This window comes from Rhinolophus hipposideros (genome assembly GCF_964194185.1).
Source record: "Rhinolophus hipposideros genome assembly, chromosome: X".
NCBI classification, from domain to species: Eukaryota; Metazoa; Chordata; class Mammalia; order Chiroptera; family Rhinolophidae; genus Rhinolophus; species Rhinolophus hipposideros.
The window spans coordinates 109919298-109935912 of record NC_138046.1 but is presented as its reverse complement, the minus strand read 5'-3'; the positions used below and the strand labels follow the sequence as shown (position 1 = coordinate 109935912).

Genomic DNA, 16615 nt, shown 5'->3' with positions numbered 1-16615 from the left:
AGCTGTTGCTTTTGTTAACCAGTAGCTAATGGCATTTCCAGTAGCAATATTACAGGCACAAGGCGTTTGAGCTAAAATTTCATTTCTTCCAATGTGTGAAACCCTAAATTGAACACCTGAAAATCAGTTATGCTGATTTGCTTCCCCAAATTATACTGTTACTGATGTAACACTTGAAGGTTGAGATGGGCATTCAATTGTGAACTTCTCTTCAACAGCTGTGGCTCTTTCAGAATTTCTTTTTAACTGACATTTCTCCATTTTTCTTCAGCCAAACGATGAATTTTTGTGGGAAGCATAAATCCCCTCAGGTTTTCCGCCTTCTTTAGAGGAAAGGTGCTCCATAAATGCAGACTGATAAATAGAGTTAAAGTGCCTCAGTGAGGTCTGCAGCCTCATTCCACGTAATGAAAACATTCCTCTTGGGTGAAAGTTGAATAATTTAAATACCCTACCGCAAAACCAAGAGCAAAAAGGAAGGAAAGGAAAATAGATGTTTAGTCTGGTAGACGGGACTAAAACTAGATGAAAAACAAAATAAAGCGACAGGAAGTTTTTTCTTGGTTTAAACACTCCTTTAGCTAAGTTCTTTAGGGGGGAAAATGCCATGTAAATACAACTAATATTTGCTCCACAGAAGAACTGCATATAAGTAATCTTGTGCTCATTTCTTTCTTTTTCTCTTTTTTTAAATTGTGGTTTGTGAGTCAGCAGTATGCTAAAAAACAGGATCTTATTATTTCAGAATTCAATGAGAGCAACAGTTGAACTCTATGAAGATAAAAAACAGGCCTACCCGGCTGTTAAAACCCTTGTTACTCTGGGTAAAGAAGACTTGTCCATTAAGGTAACGCTTTATTTGCACGTATACTTTAATTATTGGTCAATTTAATAGTATCTAGACACTGAGGAATCAGAGGGAAGGGAAGAAAACTGATATTTATTGAGTGTCCTATTTGCAAGTACTGTATTAGATCCTTGGCTTAAGTTACCTCATTTAAACTTCAAAAAAATAAAAATAAACTTCATTAGCACCCTGTTTTTCAGGAAGGTAAGCAAGGTCTCAAACCCAAGCCTGTGGGATCCCATCCCACTTCCCTGCCGCCTTTGTTTTACACTGTTGACAAAGAAACCATATTTCATTGGGAGTTCAAAGCCCTTGTATGTTGTAGAGTAATCTGATGTGGATTTTATTTAATGAACTTGTTTCCAACTAAATATAGAGTGACGAGGACTTATTCTTCCTTTCTTCCCCCTCTTCCCCACCCTCCTTTCGTACATTGCAGATTAGTGACCTAGGTGGTGGCGTCCCCCTTCGAAAAATAGATCGTCTTTTTAACTACATGTATTCAACTGCTCCTAGACCAAGCCTGGAGCCTACCAGGGCTGCTCCTTTGGTAAGCATCTTTAACTGCTGCTTAAGGAAAGACCCTTCCCACGAGCAGGGACTCCCAACAGAGCTGAGCAGGAGCCTCCCTGGTTGAATGGAAATGTTTCCTGCATGGTTTGGAGGAGGGGGAATTTTCTGTCACTGCTACTTTCTTTGTGAATCCTTTGGACTTAGATTTCTTTCCTAATTTGTGTCTAAGAAACACTGAGAGCTCAGTGCCTCACTCCCAAATACAGAGAAAAGAAAACGCATTGCCGTGTGGTTAAGACTGGCCACGGGAGCACCATTCACTGCCTGGCACTACCCTTGGAGGGGGCAGAAGTTGAATAGTGGGCGAGCAAAGGAGCAGTGCAGCGTATGTGGCTGCAGAGTGGTCCTGGGCAGTGTGGCACCACATGCCACAGAGGGCCAAATCACCCTGGGACTTGGAGCCTCCCCGCCAAATTTGTTTATATCATTAAAATGTTAAATTATGAACACATTCAATTTTTTATACTAAATGGCATAAGCGGGAAATATATAGGTGGTGTATGCATTTTCAGAGCTCTTTCTGTCTCCCTCTGGAAATAACCTTCAGCCCCATTAAGGCAGTGAGAAAAGTTTCTGGTTACCATGGCAGCATTTAGATCCTGGTAGGGCCATACTTTCTTCCCCTGCTGAGTGTTTCTAATTGACAAACAACAATTGAACCTTTTGTCATTAAACACAGCAATATATCTATCAGTCTACAGAATGGTTCAAGGTATAAATTAAGTTTCCTTTTCAAGTCCTACCTGACTGAGAAGCACATAAGAAAGATTATATTTTGTTTGTATGAAAAAAAATCCACTTTTCATCATGTATTAGAGACAGAGTTTGTTAACTCAGCATGTGGAAAACAGAAAGGAAGTCACATCTCTCATTTGAGAAAATTGATGCAAGATCAATTTTGAATGGCATTGCCTTAACCTGGGTCTGGTACCTACTTAAATAAATATCAAAAGGAAGGAAAAAACACACACTACAAGCAAATCTAGAGCCTTTCCCAGTTGTTTGAAAGGAAGATGGATCATGTATTCGAGGTCTCAAAATAGCATTTGGGGGATAACTATTATGTCATAGTTATTTGTTAATGAAAGTGAGCAATTGAAGTAAGAGACCTTAAAATTGTGCGTCCAACCTCCCAATTTATTGGTGAGAAAATAAGCTTAGTACCTTACCCAAGGTAATTGAGCTCATTATGGTACAGCTAGCTAGCACTGGCTATGTCTTCGTTCTTTCCAGTGCGCCATATGGCCTCCTTTTGAAGAAATGCTTCCACTAGCATCTCTCTCCCTGTTGTCCTTGGCTGTGAAGTGGGCACGTGGATGTGTACTACTAGAAAATATAATTTCCTCACCAAATACCTTACTGTGTTACAGTTCTGTGCCTTGACACATGCATCTCTTTTTGAGAAATGTACTTCTAGCCAACTCCTATTGAACCTTTGACACCCTGGGAAAACTTACCTGAACTTCACTAAATCTGAATTAGAGGCCCCCCTCTGCATTCCGCAGGACTCTGGGCTTACCTGTCTCCTCACATTCAATACTGCATTGGGTGCAGGCGTTCTTGGCTGTTCCTTGGTAGACCTGACAGCAAGCTCTGGGCCTTGCTCGAATGGAGGAGGCCAATTTTCTTGGCCTCTTCCTGGAGTATGCTGGTTTCTTTACAGTGGTGATCTCAGTCACCATTATGGATATCTTGTCTTCACTACTGCCCATATTCTGCCAGTCATAATGCCCTTAAATGGCAGGGTACACTCTGTCACACCCAGCTCTTTGAGTTAGTCCCTATTCTGAGGAAGGAATCTAGGAAAGATGGTAGAAAATGGTAGAAATTCATGTGACTTGGTAAAATGGCTGCACTGTAGTAGCCATAATAGCAGTTTCCATTTATGCAGTTTTACCATGTCTTAGGCATTGTACTAAGACTTTACACTTATAATATCATTTAATCCTATAGCAGCTCTGAGGTAAGCTTTTGTTATATTTTCTGATGAGAAAACAGTCTCAAAGAGGTTGAGGAAATTGCTCAGAGTTGCACAAAAAGTGGATTTCAGCTTAGGTCTATCTGAGCCGAAAGCCCGTGTAACTGCCACTCTATGGTTCATCACCCCAGCACCTCCTTTGATGACCTTGGCAGTGGATTTAATCAGAGGGGCCAAAGCTTGTGGTAAAGCATCTTCCCCTTCACTCCAGCATTACTGAAATTAGCTTCATTTGTTCTTATTCTTGTCAATACCTGAGACCTTCCCCCCCAACAACCTGTTGCTGACAGGGTTCTATGACATAGATATTTAGGCAGGTACTGGAATTGTTTTTCTGTCTCTAAAAATATATGAACTACCATATATCCAAATCTTATAGCATTCCCAGAAACTTAGGAAGTAGCCACTCAGGAAATTTTCTTTTCAATGCATTAGCCTTAGTACTGGTAGATTTGTACTCCTCTGCTATTCAATTTAATTTTCACTTCAAAGAGCAAGGGAATCTGATAATGGAAGTTTGGAATGACGTGGTTTGGTTTTGTTACCAGTTCAAATTCCACTTGATTTTGGTATTTGCTTTAAAAATGCTAAAAATGTACTTTAAAGTGCTAAGAAAGTGTTAGTCAAAAATTGGAGTATTTCTATTATTTTCCAAACATATGAGAAGTGTTTTTGTAGAATGAAAATAGATTGTTTGCCATAGATGAGCATAAACATGATTGTAAAGTTTGAATCAATAAATTATTTGCTTTAAATCTGAATCAAAATTTTATTCTAATCTTCTGAATGATCCTCATGTCACTTGTGCCTGTTTCACTGTATTAATTTTCTTTTCTCCATAGGCTGGATTTGGTTATGGCTTGCCAATTTCTCGTCTGTATGCCAGATATTTTCAAGGCGATCTAAAACTATATTCTATGGAAGGAGTGGGTACAGATGCTGTCATTTATTTGAAGGTACTGCATTTTATTTCTGTTAGTATGAAGACATTTACTCTTTAAAGCTATAAGTTCTAATAACTAAAAGATAATAGCACCATATATCATCTGTCATCTCTTACATTCAGCTCAGATTTACTTCATTTTTATGTGAAAATCATATTGTGTCCCACTCTTGAATTTATGCTCAGATATAGCAAAATATGAAATGTGGAGATATAAAAAGTAAAACGTTGATTTTTTTAAAACCATAATTATATTGTCCTTTTTAAAAAAATTGCACATCTCTTGAAAGAACTAATATAAAAGGAGACAGAGTATCATAAACGGGAGTCTTTTAGTCTTTTGCTATAAAAACTTGCTGACTTTCCCAAAGTTACAAGAATTCAGTAATCATAATATGGTTATATAAAAGGCAGATCTAATAGCAAAGTTCTCTGTAACACAGGTTTTCTCATTCATTGGTGGGGTCAGACTTTTACTGATTTTTAAACTTGAGAATATTTGGAGTATTTTTTGAATAGGTAGTATGCGTACATAGTACACAATTTTAAAGCTACCAAAGGGAAAACGAAGTCTCTCCCACCACTGGCACTGAACCACCCTGTTCTCTTTCCCAGGGTAACCACAGGCACCAGTTGCTTGTGGATTTTCCTAGAGTTGATTCTATATTGATAAACATATGGGAAAAAACCTAATTTTTTTTCACACAAACAATTATTTCAGCACTTTGATTTTTTTTTTTAATTTCCAATATATGTTGAAGATTTTCCCTATCAGTTCACGTAGAACTGGCTCATTCTTTTCACAGCTATATATTGTGTTTTATGTTAATATACATGTAAGATGTTACACCATGACCAGTTATTTGGAATGTTTATCTTAGATGCCAGTGGATCTAAATGGTGTGATAGTTGATACCACTTTATGAGTTTATGTTTATAAATCTAGTATATATGAAACTTTATTTGTTTCTGGGCCATTTGGGAGAGCACTTGCCCAGTGAAAAACAGTGCTTGCTTGGTATAAGACCATATAATCAAAAATATCTCAAAACAGTATTAACTGAATTAAAATGTCTTTTGTTCTGGTCATGTGTACATCAGTACTGGCTTTGAATGGGTGAATGTTTTTATTCCCTTAAAAAAGCTTTCATTTCATCCTGGTCAGTCTAAATAAACTGCGAAAATGTAATTTCAATATAATTCCAAAAATATGTCTTAAGGTTTGTAATGTTATAAACAGTAAAACTTGCTTTAGTACTTCATGTGAGACGAATGACGCTGTGGCCCTCTGGTGTATATTTTTCCATTAGGCACTTTCAAGTGAATCATTCGAGAGACTACCAGTTTTCAATAAATCAGCATGGCGCCATTACAAGACCACGCCTGAAGCAGACGATTGGAGCAATCCTAGCAGTGAGCCCAGAGACACTTCAAAATACAAGGCAAAACAGTAGCGTACCACTTTGCTTTATATTCTAAAGTGCCTGATTTTTCCCCATAATGTGCCAGCGAGACAATTGACACTTTCAGCCAAATCTCTTTGTGGTTTTACCATAGGGAAAGCAAAGTAATCCCTAAAGAAATATTGGAGTAGCTTTCTCACCCCAGATAGGAAGGAGAGCAAGAACTACATAGCCAGAGTAGCCATTCGAATAGAGGCCCCACTGTTCTAGGAGTCCTTGCAACTGTGGAGATATTAACAGCAGTGAGCAGAGTTTATCTTGCCATGAATTATACTTTAAAAGTAATTAAGTCAGAAACTTGCCATTATCTATAGAGACTGACAGAAAAAAAATTGAGAGAAATTCTGTGGGTTCAAACTGAAAGAACAAAGAAATTAAAATAATCAATCAAGATAAAGAAAATGTGGTATATCCACACAGCGGAATATTATTCACCCTTTAAAAGGAATGAAGTTCTGACACATGCTATAATATGGATGAACCTGAAGTTATTATGTGAAATGAAATAAGCCTGACCAAAAAGCACAAATACTGTATGATACCACTTACATGAGGTAGCTAGAGTAGTCAGATTCATAGAGGTGGGAATGCCAGGGGTTGGTGAATGGGGAGTGTTGTTTAATGGGGAGAGAGTTTCAGTTGGAGAAGATGAGAAACTTCTGGAGATTGGTTGCACAACAATGTGAATTCATTTAAAGGTACTGAACTGTACACTTAAAAATAACCATTTTTTTTTATAATCTTAACCGAATGGTAAATTTTATGTATAGTTTCCCACAAAAAAAGTTTTTAAATAAAAAGGGGGAAAATTATCAATCACAGAATAATGAGTTTCATTATTTTATGGTAATCAGGAAAATAATCCAATCTTTGGTTTTCAGTTTTTTTCCTTCTGACTGCCTTTAAGCTCCAACTCTACTAGCAACAGTAAGGGTTCTGTTTATTTGTTTAATTTAAAAATAACCTTTTATTAGTAGAAAGTTGTAAAAATTAGAAAATGTAAATAAAATTAGAAAATGTAAATAAGGAAAAAGAGAAAAGAGAAACCGCTGTATTCCCACAACCCAGAGATTACCACGTTACAGCTTTGTATGATCTTACTAGATATTTTGCTGTTTGTATATATACGTGTTTTTCCCCCAAATGAGACCACACTGTTCATACTGATTTATGACCTGGCTTTGCTTCATTTAACCATCTCCACCTTTTCATGTCAGTAAATTTTCATCTCTTGAAAATTCCCTCATTTGTCCAAACCTGGGTTGATTCCAGGACCACATAACACATCTGAGTAGGCCTCAAGTTGTTTTTAATCTAGAACAATTTATTGTTGAGAGACCATGCCAGTTGTCTTGCAAAAATATCCCACCTTGGTTTGTTTGGTTTCTTCTTTGAAATGTTATTTTCTTACCCCTCATTCCCTGTATTTCTCATAAACTTCAAGTTCATCTGAAGGCTCAATGGAGCTTTTTTTTTTTTTTTTTTGCTAGAATACATCATAAGCACTATCGCGTGTTACACTGTGAGACCCATGATGTCTGGTCTATCTAACATGAGTGATGTTAAGATTGACTATAGTTATGATGGCTGTCTTATCCCTCCATGGTAGTTATTTTTCCCTTCTCAACTAGAAGGTAATCTGTGTAGTGTCATTACGTACTATGCAACCATCATCTGATAGTTTTTACACCAACTGATAATTTTGGCCTGAATCAATTTATTAACATTTAGAAAATGACGAGTTTTAAAAATATCATTCCTTTGACAATTATTAGCTGACATTCTCTTATAAAGTTCTTCCTCATCAGCTAAGGCCACTTTTGAAGTACGGTTCCTCCTGGCAAGGCAGGAAAAGTGTTTAAATCTTTCCCTTTAATTACCAATTTTTGAGGTAAAAAGTTGAGTTAAAAGCCACCTAAAATAGTGACAAATAATGAGTTTCTGGCTTTCTCTGTTTTGAGCATTATTATGGATCTTACAAGTTTTTATTGCTTTGCTATGTTTCAATCAACACTTAACATATATATACATATATATACATATGTATAATATATATTTAATATGTATATGTTAAAGTGTACAAATCTTAAGTTATGGCTTGACAAATTTTTACATTTATATTTGCAGCACCCAAAAAGGCCTCTTCTCCCTCCACTTTCCCCACCATGTAACCATTATTCTGACTCTATTACCTGTCACTGTATCTGACTCTGTCACTTCTTGAATCTAAAACAAAAAGAATATACAGTGTGTATACTTTTTGTGTCTGGCTTTCTGTGAGGTTCATCCATGCTGTTGCACGTAACAGCCATCTTTCTGATACTTACTGTTGGCCAATGGGAGCTATTTTAAACAGGATCCTCTGTGTTCCATAAAACCCCATTCATCTTTGAATTCTTCCTTGCTTTCTGGCCCAAGATAGTATCAGGCTCATCTTATACCTTGCCTGCCTCAGTCCTAGAATCAGCTATTTTCCTTAAGGATTCCTGCTTGCTTTTAATGGGTATTAGAGACCATAATCTGGAAGTTGGGAGTGTACATTATACCTTTTCTAGGCCCCTTTTATGGACAGAGCTAATATATATATTTTTAAATCATAAATTCATATTGATATTTTTTATTCAAATTTAACATTGCGGTGTTTCTCTCTAATATATTTTAATTGTATATATTTCTTATTACCCTGAGAACCTTATCTTAACGTAATGCAACAGAAAGGTATTTGTCTGCAAATGCAGTTTATATAGCTTTGCAATTGTGTACCGTTATAGTAGCATTGGTCTTTTCTGATGAATGATACAAAGGACATCTATACTAATGCATTATTTTTTTCTATGGAAGTGTTGTGATGGACCTCTGTGCAATATTCCTGGCCTGTTCACTCAGATGATACCATTTAGAGCAGTCTGGCTTGTGCACTTGAGTGCAGGTACACACACACACACACACACACACACACACACACTCGACACAACCCATCCCCAGCCAAGATTAAACGAAATCACCTTGAAACACCTTCATCAATTTCCTTTGATTCCATTTTCAGTCTGTATGTAAGTCAAGAAGCATGTTGGGCATCAGTGTGACCAATTAAATTCAAACGGTTGCTCTGATGGGGAGTTATTTGGGGAGTACAGAAGCAGTCTTTATAAATAATAAGGTCCATTCGAATTGTAAAGTGATAGCTCTAATTAAATACTGTATTAAAGGCAATTTTAAAACTAAATAGTTCAGCAGGTTGTATACTAAGTAAGTATGAGTCTTAATTTCTAATATATTATTAGATAAACATATTTTAGCAGAAAGCAATTTTTACAATTTTAAAATAGTTAGCCTAACAATTAAAACTGTCAAATTATGCAAATAGGATAATTGGTGTTGATCTTGGCAGAGTATTTAGTAGGTCTGGTAAATTCACTAGGTAGATGAGAAATTATAAGAAAATTTATTCTCTAATTAGATTTCTAACAAATTTTATTGAAATATAATTCACATACCATAAAATTCACCCTTCAAAGTGTACTATTCAGTGGTTTTTAGTGTATTCACAGAGTTGTGTGACCCTCACCACTAATTTTAGAACATTTTCATCTCCCCAGAAAGAAGCCCCATTCCCATTAGCAGTCACTCCTCATTTCTAATCAGGTTTTTAACTGAGAGTAAAGAACTGTTTGAAAGTATACATAAGTAATTAAATGGTATTCCTTTTTCTGTAGTAACCATGGAGAATAATTTGGAGATAAGGCAAGGGTGTTTCAATTATCACTATAATTAAATGCTTTGAGAAAGTCTTGGTTAAATAGAGAAGGTTGTACTCATAAGCTCACTATGGATATTCTCGTTATTTTCTTTGTAGAGACAAGATCAAGACTAATAGAACTTTCTAGAGAACTGAATGCTTTGGTCCTCTCTGTGAAGAAAGATCACCTTCCGCAAGTCAACCAGAAAGAGCTCCTTTCCTCTATCAACTCTGAGCGTGGCACCATCGTTATTCCAGCGCTTGAAATGTGTATTTTCTCTCTACCGCTTGGACCTTTCACAGAGAAACCTTCCTGTAGCTACTTCAGATCTCTCACTAAAGTAGTAACTTGAATACTTTTTCATAGTAAGTTGCTGTGATTTGGTTGGCGCCGGTCATGAGAGAGCACAGAGCCTCCTTAGCGCTGTGTCCTCATACCTCTCTCCTCATTATCATAGAGTCGAGTGTCTACAACGTCCTCAGGATTTTAAGCTCCCTCCCCATTGCAGCTACAGCAGATCGCTACGGTTGCACTTTGTGACCACATACCATGGTTGTCCCAAACCACTGACTAAGGCCTGGGAATCTGGAAGTTGAAGACATCAGCTGAGCATGTCTTGATAATTCAGTCCCAGGGCCCTTCCAATGTCATATGCACCCCTCTTCACTCTCTAATTGAGACATTTACATTCTTCCATCTGATCGGTCGTGTTTTCATTGTGAGGTGTGGGTACTTGTGCATTAGATCTTACTCTTTGATGCATTGGTTTTATTTTAAAATTCATTTGTATAGTTCCATTCTGTTGATTAAAGCATTCCGAAAGTTGTCTTGGAATTTTTCACTTAACTGCTTGGTCTCAAAGATCTTAAGTGAAAAACTACCTGCTGGTCACTATCACATTTGTAAAGAGAGGAAAGTGGAGTTTTTATGCTTATGTAAGCATTTTACTAATGTAACACTGTACCTTTGTCATATTCTGTTCCTTTGTACTTTTCTAAGGAATTGAAAGTCCTCGTGTGATGTACTTCACTAGTTGTAAAATAGACGACCGAAGGGAAAAGTGCTTTCTAGTTTATTTTAGAAAATGCCCTAGATCTTCATAATTTTCATTTTCGTGAATTTTAGCCAGTTTTAGAATTGCAGATCTGATTTTCACCATCTTTGGCTTTTTGCTGAAAGTTGGAATTGGCAGAGGACTTGCGGTGAGGAAAGAGGAGCCATTGTATGTACCCTGAGAAACAAGCTGTCTGACAGTCCTGAGTATAACCTGCAACTTCTACAGCTCCACAGGATGTGTTCGTCTTCACAGTACTTTTTCATATATCACCTACCTACTTTGACTTCTGCCCTCTTTTAACGTCCATATCAATGTTTTCATCCAATTTTGAAGTATTGAATGCACGGATTTAAAGGTTGTAACTTGTGAAGTAGTCTTCCTCCTTGAGTCATGTGCTAGTATCAGTGCAGCCGTCCCCACTGCTCTCACAGTGGGGAGTTTTCCCTGGGGAGGAGTTGTGCCCTGACCAGCTGCGTGTGGGTTGGTGGCAGCTCTGTTTCGCTTAGTTCCACTGAATCTGATTTTCTTTGCTTTCATTATGTGGCAGTTCCTTTCATCTTTAGAAAGAGCTCATCTCATCTATCCTTAGAAGGATCTCATCAGAGAACTCATTAGCAGTCAAGTATAAGAAAAGCCAGTGTACTCCCAAGGTAGGGGTGACAAAATGGTCCATATGGAGACTGAGTCAGTGTCTTGGGGTCAGGGCTGTTCCAGAAGATTATTTTCTTGCAGTGCAAAAGATATGAAAAAGTGGTTCTTTACATTTAAAGACCCTGGCTTCCTTTTAAACATTAGATAACATATCAGTATCTTCTAGGCCTCCGTTTCCAACCATACTCCTTTACACTTCCAAGTATGATACACTGTAGGGGAATGAAAGCAGATTCCGGAAGTGTTTCCTCCTGCTTTGTTCTGGCAATATTTCACTATGTAGTTGAGGATTGCCCATTGATCGTTATACCCTCACGACAAGCTCTGTGTAAAGATTGAAAATGGGAAATACGGTGTGGGAAAACCCTCTCCCCTTCTTCCCTCTACAGATCTTTTTTCCCAAAGGCAAGATTTCTTTCAGTGTTTTAGTGACTTAATTGCAGTCCTTTGCTAACATACTTTCTGGTATACTCACATCCATCTGACCACAGTACAGTCTTGCCTCTTCTTTGTTTTCTGCATTAAGAATTTAATTTTGCTCCCAAAGCAACCATAGAAGAGTTCAGGAACATCTGGCATTCTCAGTTTGATGCCCCCAAGTATTCGTTTCTCCTTTTTGTCGGCTCTACATGATTCTCTGAATTGAGGTACATCCCTTTAGCTGTTTGATGGGTTTGTCTCTTAGAAAATGGTCACATTTCTGCATATAAGTTGTAATATAAGTAGACATTGACCCCTTTTCAGTACAATGAATGTAGTTCTCCCAGGTTCCCTGTGTTTGCTTTTCATTTACTTGATTCTATTTTGAGTATCTGGAGACTGTGTCTATTTGGAACAGTGCCTGGCACATAGTAGGTGCTTAATAAAATAAATCAAGGAATGAAAATTGAAAGACATTTACCTTGGGTGGTAGGCAACATCTTTCCAAGTTCCTTTTTTTTTTAGATTAAAGTTTATTGGGGTGACAATTGTTAGTAATGTTACATAGATTTTAGGTGTATAATTCTGTAATACATTATCTATATCTTACGTTATGTGTTCACCACCCAGAGTCAGTTCTCTTTCCATCACCATATATTAGACCCCGTTTACCCTCTTCTAGAGCCCCCTGCCCCTCTTCCAAGTTCTTGAACTTATCTTTATTTCCATATTAAAAATCATTCCGGTCAGGAGCTGTAGAGGCACTGAATTTCCTTTTCATAGTGCTAAGGGATGACTAAAGAAATTTAAGGAAGGAAGTAGGGATGGATCCACAGGAGCCTTCTGAGCCTTTCTTTGTCTCTGAATATTTTATGACTCCTTAATAGAGTGGGTTCTTTCCATCCCACCAAGTGACATGATATTATAGCCTTGCTTACAGATTCCAAAGAACTTGCACATACAGCATCCCATTTGAGCCTTACCATGCTGTGAGGTGGACCATGCAGGTATTATCTCTGTTTTTCATCTGAGTCCCAAAGCAGTGCAGTGGCTTGCCAAGGCAGCATGGTGAATGACTGGAAGAACCAAAGCGGGTAGTTGGGTCTTGTTGTTCCTAGGCCTGTGCTCTCAACAGTGCACCAGGAATTAGCATTGTCTCTTTTGAGGAATTTCTTGGGTATAGCAACCTTCAAGTGTAAGAGAGAAATCACAGTTTTTCTGTAGTGCCAGAGAATTCCATTCAGGAGAGGTTATCCTTTGTGTGTTTTCATTTTGGCATGGTTAATTAGAGGAGATAATTGAATGGATTTGGCAACTTTTACCCAGGAAGACAGGCGACTTAAAGTGTATAGCTGTAGGTAATTACTGGAGTTACTTAGACTTAATTGTATGTTTCAATGAACTCAGTGCTCACTGCCAGCCCTTCCGTACAAAGACTCCACATTCGAGAGTTGATGCTTTTATCTTTTGCTAGCCTGGGTTACCGCTTCATTTGGATTTTCTTGCATATTTACAAATGCACCTCTGTCGCCATTCCTCATGCTCAGTAACTTGGCTGGCTCTCCGATTCTTGGGTCACATCCTTTGTCCCTCAGTTCTTTGCACACCTCACTTTATTGTCTTTTAGTGTCTGGAGGTGCTGAGAGGGCAGAGTCCAGACAGATCTTTCTTCCTCTTTGGTAGATGACCTGCTTGTTTGCCCTGAATACTTGGGATTTCTTGTTTATCCTTGAATTCAGTAACTTTCGAGTGTATCTCAGAGTTGATAGTTGTCTGTTGGCTTTTTCTGGTTTGCAATGAACATTAGATATTGACATTTGGGCCTTACTGCATTTCTTATCAGTTTATTTGTTCTCTTCTTCAACACTTTATCCCAGTATTGGCTCTCTCTTATCTGTCCTTCACATTTATCTTTCCTTCGATCGCTGTCGTCTCCTTGTCTTTCTTCCTGCTGTGTGATTTCTTTCTCACCTCTTACCCTTCTGTGTCACTGATTCCGTTTTTCATAGTGATGGTCCTTGGCCTTGGTGCTTGCAATGTGGCTTTCATTTCTGTTACAGTTTTATTTTTTGTCTGTTTCTTTCCTTAGCTCTGCCAGCTTTTTTTTTCTCATCATGTTGTCGTCTTTGGCTCCTTATTTCATTTCTTTGGAAGCTGAACTATATTGTCTGTATTTTCGTGGTTTTCTGAAATCATTCTGTTTCCAGAGTATTTGTCTTTTGTTTCTTTATTGCTTTTCTTCTGTGTTGTTTTCCTTTTTCATTGTTGCACAAGTATCATAATGGCCTTTTCTGCTTATTATTTGTCATTGCATAGGACCAGTTCTGTCTGTCCAAGAGGAGTATGGATAAATCCTCTTCGACTCCTTCTTTTTAAACTGAGAAGCATTTGAATGATCCCCTTAGCGCTTGAACTGTAAGGCTAGGTCTTGATGGATTGTAATGGTGAGGCTGTTTTTGTTTTTATTCTACTCTCTGAGTATGGTGGAATAAGGAATGAAGCAGAGCCTCCTTGGGACATGTTGTCTCTGAGTGCCTTCCGTGGACGTTGTGGAGTCTCTGCCCTGGGGCGGCCGGGTCCCATTGGCAGAGAGGGATTCCCCCTGATTTTCCCTATTTCCCCTAGATGTCCCCATAATGTCATTTTGTTCAATGTTGTTTCTTTATAACGTTGATGAGATGCTGTAGGAACCTAACTTGTTTATAGCAGTTAGCCTAGGGTAAAATTGGTTTTGTTATACGTTGTTTCGCTTGAAGTCAAAGAAACTGTTGATAACATTGAAGACTTCCGTAGTCAGCATTTGTATGACCGGCTCCTGAGTTACTGTTTGTCTCCTCTGCACACAAATAGTGCACCTGAGATCTCAGCCTCCCATCTTAGGTTTGCTTCTGGAAACAGGCCCACGTAGTGTACACTCAGCCTCTCCTGATTGCCACCTGTCCTTGTTTCACCAAGTTAAGAAGAAATGGTTGGTAGAGTCCTCTGAAACACTCTCATTAAAACAGCCCAGCAACTGTGGCCTGCTTCGCAAATACAAGAATCCTCTTTTGATTAATCCCTGGTTTCTTTATTTCTGTGAGACACTCCCCTGGAGTCCTCGGTATGGGGTGGTGGATTTTATTAGTTTCATTATAGACTGCTTCTCTTTCAGTTTTTGGATGTGGTGTGTATTGAAGGGCAGGGGCACTTACAGAAACTTGCATTTATTCCACCATCTTTCCCAGTGGCCCAGGTGCTTCGACATTAACTTTGAAGATAATGCCCTTCATAATCATAATCTATGTTAGTAAACAGAAGGACCCAATATCACTAGCAGGAAGGAACCGTTAACTTGATCAATACAGGACTTTTTATTTATTCTATGTGGAAAGATAACTTTTACGTCAGGTTTTTATTCCATCAATTAGATATCAGTACCTTCTGGTTTGAAAGTAAGAGAGACGTGACATTTTAATGAATGTAAGAAGTTATCAGCCATCGACAATTGTTTATTAGTTAAACATGATAGGATATTTCAAACTAGTACATAATCAGAGTTATCAAGAGAAGCATAAACAATTTTTTATTAACAGGCTTCTAGTCGAGCTGCCCCACTGAGGGTGGTAACTTACCCTTATGAGAGCTTTACTCTGACACAGGTTTTCTTTACCTGTCTTTTCAATCAACCCATTTAAAAATCTGGTTCATTGAGAAATAGAAAAGAGTTAAGTCCTTGTCAGGATTATTTCTGTTATTCATGCATGAGCACTGAGATGGTTTGTAGGTGTGAGACCTACTATAGAAGCACACAAGGTAATGTTTCTAAAGTAACAATTGGATCACGGGTTGGGGGTTCTCTGGCCTGTTTGTAGGATTAAAGCCTCCTTTCCTCAGTGGCCCATGTATTCCTGGGCAGAGTTTCTCACCTTCAGGCCTAGCATAATGATCAAGGCACATGAATGACCCCTGGCTCTGTACACCACTCTTGCAGTGCCTCCCACTAGCTTCAGACTCCTTGCCCTGGTTCCGTCCTGGTGTGAAACACAGAATTGAATATGTGCCTGCATTGAATATGTGCCTGCATGTAAGGGATGAAGGACGTGAAAGTGGTAGGTAGGAGTTGTGTCAAGGAAAGCCATGTTCATCCCTCCATTTAAATAACAGTGAGCATCAGTGGTGTGCTAGAAACTGCTAAGCGCTGGGCATGTGGCTGTGAGCAAAGCAGACAGAAGTCCCTGCCTCATGGAGCTCACGTTCTAGTAGGAAAGACAGATGAGACACAAAACAAGGAAAGTTTCCGTACACTGGGGAGATACGTGCTGCGGAGAAAAGAGAAGGGGCATACAGGGGGCGAGGTGGGGGGCACCAACCCTGTAAATGTTTTCATCATGGACAGGTATGTTCCGTACATGAGGAAGTGTTGTGATTCCTGACTTCTTTCACCTTTGTATCTCTTCACCTGGATTTGGAGCCTGTCTCCCATGCCCTGTGCGTGGCTCTACAGCTTCAAGTAGACAGTGGACTGAGCCCGCTGCAGCTCATTGTGTCGCTGACCCACAGGGAACCATGGTCAGGTGAGAGGAGCCAGCTTTTACAATCAAATGTCATTGAATGGTGTGGCTGCTGTGTCCTCATAACAAATGCAGTTATAGCGGGTTCCAGATGTGTCTTTTTAGGACTTCAGAAATCATTACTGAAATAAAAGCTTCCCATTTACAGCAGCGTCCTGGATGATGACGCTGGAGTTAAAATATCTGCTTGTCACTTCCAAACTGGTATTCGAGGTGAGAGAAGGATTATCCGCGAAGGCTTCCCTCTCAAGTCCACAGGTTGGCGTTAGCCGTGTTCACCCCCCAAAATGAAGCAAATAAAATGTCAATACTGTGGTCATAGAACCCTTGAGAACCCGTTGTTTCTCCCTCCATCTGTCTCTAACACAGGGACCCGTGCTGCTACTTGTGTGG

General features: G+C 38.7%; 1 protein-coding gene across 2 annotated transcripts in view; it reads left to right on the top strand.

Annotated features, from left to right (window-relative positions):
- Positions 1-10371, top strand: part of PDK3 (pyruvate dehydrogenase kinase 3) — a 64176-nt gene extending 53805 nt beyond the window's left edge. The window contains exons 8-12 of one of the 2 annotated variants that reach the window (XM_081042756.1): positions 746-847; positions 1287-1397; positions 4241-4354; positions 5652-5783; positions 9661-10371. In XM_081042756.1, coding sequence (XP_080898882.1) covers positions 746-847; positions 1287-1397; positions 4241-4354; positions 5652-5783; positions 9661-9678 — 477 coding nt within the window. In that variant the 3' untranslated portion in view covers positions 9679-10371. Of the gene's footprint in view, positions 1-745; positions 848-1286; positions 1398-4240; positions 4355-5651; positions 5792-9660 lie in introns of both variants that reach the window. The other variant, XM_081042755.1, reaches the window with a different exon arrangement.
- The last annotated feature ends 6244 nt before the right edge of the window (positions 10372-16615 follow it).